The sequence below is a fragment of the Triticum urartu genome, chromosome 2, assembly GCF_003073215.2.
Source record: "Triticum urartu cultivar G1812 chromosome 2, Tu2.1, whole genome shotgun sequence".
In the NCBI taxonomy this organism is placed as follows: domain Eukaryota; kingdom Viridiplantae; phylum Streptophyta; class Magnoliopsida; order Poales; family Poaceae; genus Triticum; species Triticum urartu.
Genome location: NC_053023.1, coordinates 649,614,185 through 649,620,423, shown reverse-complemented (window position 1 = coordinate 649,620,423; position 6,239 = coordinate 649,614,185). Strand labels below are relative to the sequence as shown.

The window sequence follows — 6,239 nt, the reverse complement described above, 5'->3', positions numbered from 1 at the left end:
TAAGGAAATAAATAATAACTTTATTATTGCCTCTAGGGCATATTTCCTTCATCTTTGATTAACGAGCTAGTCAAGTAGAGGCATACTAGAGACACTCTGTTTTGTCTATGTATTCACACATGTACTAAGTTTCCAGTTAATACAATTCTAGCATGAATAATAAACATTTATCATGATATAAGGAAATATAAATAAGAACTTTATTATTGCCTCTAGGGCATATTTCCTTCAAAATGATAGTTCTTGACTTTACACCTCATGTGAGACTTGCCTCTCGATTAGCAGTACTTTGAAGTTTTGTTCTGCTGTTGGAAGATGGAACTCAGCCTTTTCTCTTTAGATACATTTGCCACACTGCTCACATGAAAAATCAATGGAGCTAAGTAAATAACAAAGAAATTTGCAACTTAGGATCAATAATGCATATTATTCTTCTGATATACTGTGTTTGTCAGTTTGTTGTGTTAATCTATTTGATTGGTTACAAATACGCTGGTTTAAAGGGCTGGTCACTAGTATTTGTTTTTGAGTTCGTTGGTTTCTCGTTGTGGTCCTCGTTTTATTAAATGAATCCACCAGATAAAATCAGGAAATGTTAAGTGTTTCAGTTTCCCCGTGTTCAATCATCCCATTCGATACCTTGCCGTGTGTCTGGGTTTGAATCATGTGTTGTCAGCGGCAGTGAATATTCAATTTTCCTGCTGCCTCTAGTAATTTAAAGTTTGCTCCCAGTGTATAGATATGGATGTAAATAAAATGTTAAATAGCTTATGCTATATACTGATACAAAAATAACTAACATGTTAAAACACTCCGTATAAAATAACAAACAGTTCTGTTCATGTACCTGGTTTCGTGATGTACTCAACCATGATGATCTAAACTTGCAGAAGCTTATTCTATCATCATGTAGTATCATGATTTATATGCTGGTTGTTCTGGACAATCTGAAATGCCAAGCTGTTTATGAAAGTGTCACATGTATATCGTCTTCACATGTGTGCATATGCTATGAGTGGCCATTGTGTTGTATGATATTGGGTCTTAGGAAAATGGTGTTACATGACAATGTATCAGTGATAATCTTCTGTGGACCACCTCCAGAGCATACTGACTTGTAGTATTATTTTGCTTACTGTTTCTGACCTCTCACCTCTATCACTTGGCTCCAGAATACGGCTGACAGCAGAATTTGATGCTGAATAAGAGTACAGAATAGAAGTACAGGATCAGACAAGAAAGCTTCCCCTGGGACACTAGTGTCGATGCGTCCACAATTTTACTGTAGAGTGATGGCTTGACAATGACTGGGAGTTTACCTTAGTTTCTCTGTACATTTCGGACAGTACAGTGTGTACAGCTTCCTCCAGAATAGTACACTAGCTCTGTTCAGGAAAGGTGCCAAGTGATGCACTCTTGTTTGCCACTTCACATTTGGAGTGCTAGGAAATGATTATGTTTGTTTTATAGCATTTTTGGAGTCTCGGAGAAATTAAACTCGATCTCGCTTTCAGGAAGAATTTGTGCTGAAAGTGCTGATATTCCCTGCCTTCAGTTGTTGATTGCTGCATTCTTCAATACCATCTTTCTCACTTCCATATCGAGTATGTGATGTATATTTTGGTAGCCAGATTAGCATAGCATACTACATGGTGGTTGGTGCGTATGGAAATCCATAACGCAGCCATTCACACATGTATATATGCTGGCCTGGCTGTGTGGCTACTACCCGTCTTGTTGCATGTCATGTGATTGTGATAATCAGCGAACCAGGCAGCCTTTTTATTTATTTTCTGAAACGAACTTAACCAGGAAACCTTGGATACGCGGCACTGCAGCAGATCCACCTAAACACGCACGGCATGTCATAGTTGCGCGGCGGTCGCGGTGGGCACTGGCTCTGCCCTACAGCTAGCTGTTTCTCACGGAGCGATCGACACATGGGCTAGGATTCGAATAATAATCCCTGGAAATCATATAGCGTTGCCGATCTCCATACGCACTTACGCGCAACAAGTCTGTCGCCATGCACAGATGCATCCGTCCTGGAGAGAAAACTAAAAAAACATCATATTTGCGTCAGAGGGGTGTACATTGCCATTGCTATTAAGAAATTAAAAAAACATCACTTTTGAGGCCGCTTGGTTAAAAATTGCACCAAACTAAATTCTTACCTCCAACATTAGAGGTGAAAACCGAGCAAGTCAGGCTTTCCTTCATGTTCTCATTCAGGCTCGCCTTCGAGGTTTCATGCTATTCAAATATGTGGATACATGTCTATGGTTTCTTCATCAGAGCTATTGTGTAAGCCAAAAGAAAGAGGAAGGAGCTATTGCCGTTGTGGAAGTACAGATCCACCTAAGTTTCGTGCCTGACCATGGTCATCAGGTAGATTGACACCTGCAGCGAACCAAGAAGCCCACGCAGCATCAGCACAAGCGCGACGAGGCCGACGGCGATCTGTCTACTAGAGCGCCTTGCCTGGTGCTCCCGCGCCTTGCGGAGAAACAACGCCAGCGGTGGTGCCGATGTTGTAGGACACAAGAAAGGAGAACGAAAGGAGGATTAGAAGGGATGAAGGAGATTAAGGAGTCCCATTAAAACATATCATACAGTTCATGAGGAAGATGTAGATCTATTCGTCTATGATCTTCGAAACAGAAAATATGCAACACAAAAGTCATGTGAAATTGCGAGATGAATCTACTGGTCAAAAGAAATTTCAAATGGTCGACCGTGCGCGACGAATTTGACAAAATTCATCCAAAGTAGCTCCAAACATGAACACGAAATTGAGCGTTTACAGTCGATGAAATTACGAACCGATCGTCTGAATGGAACCATAACATCGATGTGCATATTTTTTGTGTAGAGTTTGTCTCAAATCGAAGCACCTTGTGTAGATTAGAAGGGACGAGGAAGAAAGGAGATTAAAGTGGAGCTTAATGGAGGTAGGAGAACATAGCAGGTACAGGTTGTATACTAGCTCACATCGCACTGACATTCTCTCATGCAAGGGGGGCCACCATGTGTGCTCGATGTGGCTCAACTCAATGTGGCGAGCTGGCCGATTTGGCGGTTTCTAGCGGCCCTGGTTGGGACCTTTGTTAAGTTTCATGTGATGCAGGCCTAACAGTAAACGCAGGCAATCAAACAACCCATTTTCTTTTCACATGGGTCTGATTAGCCTATATGCAGGCTACCAAACACACTGAGAGGTGCATACAAACAAACAAGGATGGTTTTCCTCCATGTTCCCATTCCTACGGCTCTTAGCTCTCTCTTTCTTCCTCTTACTAGCTTATTCATGGTGCCTACAAATCTAACGACACAAAAGCTTTCAAAGAGCAAGCTTGAATTACGGGACAAAGTGTTTCAGCTTTTAGGTATAAATAATGGGTGGTGCATAAAAGCTTTCAAAACCTTAGAGTATTGAGCAATAAAGACACTCGGTGCAAGGGGCACCTTACTAGAGTCAATGATATTGGGGCCACAAAATCTCCAGCCATGTCCTACTCTACTCTTAATTGAGGGCACATGTCTAAAGATCTCTTTTGTTTACCTCTATTACCCATATCAAAAACTAGTGCATAACTTACATATCAGCCTTTTTCAGAACAATATATGTATCAGCTTGAGCATTAATTATAGGGTCAAAATATGTAGCATTAAGAATTTACGAGCTCAAAATAATATGAAATTGGACAAATTAAAATCCCTCTAAGTAAACTTGGAAAAATTGCCAAATAGTTGGCAAAGAACCACAGAGGTGACAATTAATTGGAAGTTGAATCACAAGGTACTTCAGACATGAGAGGTCTCAAATTACAAAATAGTTGGAAGTTGTAGCTCGGCCACCATCACTCGAAGGATCAAATGACACAGGTTGCAATGCAAACCCCCCCCCCCCCCCCCCCCCCCGGGCGTTCAAGAGTGGATGTAGCCTTATCCCGACACGTCTAGACAATCTCTAAAAAACATTGTCTTATGATTGTGTACAAATTCCATTGAAGTTTAGAGTTGTCGAAGTGGTTGTTTCTTGCTAGCCTGCGTATATATCCATTAGTTTGCTATGTCCATGTGTTAAGTCTTTAGGAAAAGTTTGTTCTATTCACATCATTTTACAAGGTGGATGCTAAAAAATCCTGCAATGCATATGCTCCTGTGAGCTAACTACCATCTTTCTCACTCTAATTGTTGCTATGACTCTTAGCTACATTTGTCAGCATTGGTGGGTCATTCACCTGATTTTCTCTACATCATGAGTTCACATAAGGGAACTAGCGAAGAATCTGCATCATTCTATGCATTAAAGTTTTGTGTCTCACCTTAATAAGTCTGAAACTGTTTGTTTATGTTTCTACGACTATCTGGCCCTTTTTCAGATATAGCGATGTGTACTTCATAATATACTACCTGAAAGGTAAACTAAATGTCTTTATGTGTTTCATGGTGCTAGTAGAATCTTAAATATGAAACAGTACTACCAAATTATCAAGTATAAACCAGCTGGCCTATTAGGCTAACATCTTATCTTATGAATGGATTAGGGCTAGCCAAAGAAACAAAAGACAGAAAATACCAATCCAACTATGCATAGTGTATGAACTTGAATGAAATATTTTTAATATTATGAATCCGTTTTATATTGTGTGATCCAAAAGGAAGAGGAAGGAGCACCAAAGAAAAATAGGCATGGAGGCAATAGGAAAACTCAAAACAAAGCATCTTCCAATGTTAGAGAGGAACTGAGGTCTCTAGCCTTCCCTCATGTTCCCATGCTCACCGCTCTTAGGCCCACTTTTGTTCCACTTTCTGTCTCGCGGTGGGCATCTCATATAACATGAATATATGCACATGTATATTTTCTTTTTATAATAAAGCAATTTAGCAAACAAAAAAGAAGAGGAAGGAGCGCATAAGAACGATAGGAATGAGAGGCATAGGGAAATACCAAACCAAATTTCCACCACAACACAAGAGATGACAAACCAATTAGTTAGGCTTTCCTCTACGCTCTCGTTCTCACCGCTCTTAGGACCTCTCTTTCTTCCTCGTCCTAGCTCGCTTATGGGATCTCACATCAAATATGTGTGCATATATTTTATTTCTATGCTAAAACAACCAAGCAAGCCAAAAAGAAAAGGAAGGAGTGCTTGAGAACAATAGGAATAGGAGGCATCGGGAAACACCAAACTAAATTCTCACCTCCCACTAGAGGTGAAAACTGAAAACAAAGCAAGTTAGGGTTTCCTCCATGTTCCCATTCACACTGCTCTCAAGCTCTCTTTTCTTCCTCTTCTCGACTAGCCTTCTAGATCTCAGGTTATCTAAGTATATGCACACACATTTACGGTTTATGCACTAATCTATTGCGCAAGCCAAAGGGAAGAGGAAGGAGTGCTCAAGAACTATAGGAATGGGAGGCATCGGGAAAGCACACAACTAAATATTTGCACCTCCAACACTAGAGGTGAAAATAGAAGAGTCAAGGTTTCCTCCATGTTCCCATTCATAATGCTCTTATGCTCTCTCTTTCTTCCTCTTCACTGCTTACTATTAGAGCCTACAAAATCTGAAGAAAAAGGTATCAGACAACAAGATTGACTTGCTGGACTAAGTGCTTAAGCTTTTGATGTATAAATAGATGTGATGTGCACTATGTAGAGAACCATAGGAGGACCAACTAATTAAGACACCCAGTGCATAGTATCACTCTACAGTCAATGACAATGGGGCCCAATGTCCTGTGCTGTACATGTGGAGCATGTGCAAGGATATCTTCTGCATTCGTACAGCAGGAAAATAATTTAGCGTTCACGGCAGAAGAAAATAAAAAATACTCTCCTTTGCCCTGCCAATTACTAGTAGTAGTTGCGACCACCTGACAATGACAACTAACAAACCTGCCCTTGTCGATGATGGAGGTGAACATCGGCGACCGGTCCCCTATGTTGCGCGGATACTTCAGAAAGTGTGCGTATCCAGTCGGATACTGCCCCAATACGGCTCAATACGTATCCCGTAAGTATTCATCGATTTTTTAATTTTAAAAAAGGAAATAATGTTTGATACTCCTGGGATACTTCTGCAATACGTTTTGGATACTTCAAACCCCTTGTTAGATGTGAAATCCCCTCAATAGTAAAGGCACACCTTTTGAAGATTTGCAAGATGGGCGTGAGTTTATGTCAAAACATGACTGGCAATGTTCCTATTCAATTGAGAAGTGAGCAAGA

At 40.5% G+C, this 6,239-nt stretch overlaps 1 protein-coding gene across 1 annotated transcript; it reads right to left on the bottom strand.

Moving 5' to 3' along the window:
* Nucleotides 1–3,964: 3,964 nt before the first annotated feature.
* Nucleotides 3,965–5,580, bottom strand: LOC125537660. Its single transcript, XM_048700977.1, has 3 exons — nucleotides 5,366–5,580; nucleotides 5,165–5,196; nucleotides 3,965–5,077 (listed from the first exon to the last, which is right to left on the bottom strand). Exons 1-3 carry the CDS (start codon nucleotides 5,428–5,430, stop codon nucleotides 4,758–4,760), a joined length of 417 nt encoding a protein of 138 aa, XP_048556934.1. The 5' UTR covers nucleotides 5,431–5,580; the 3' UTR covers nucleotides 3,965–4,757.
* Between the last annotated feature and the right edge of the window lie 659 nt (nucleotides 5,581–6,239).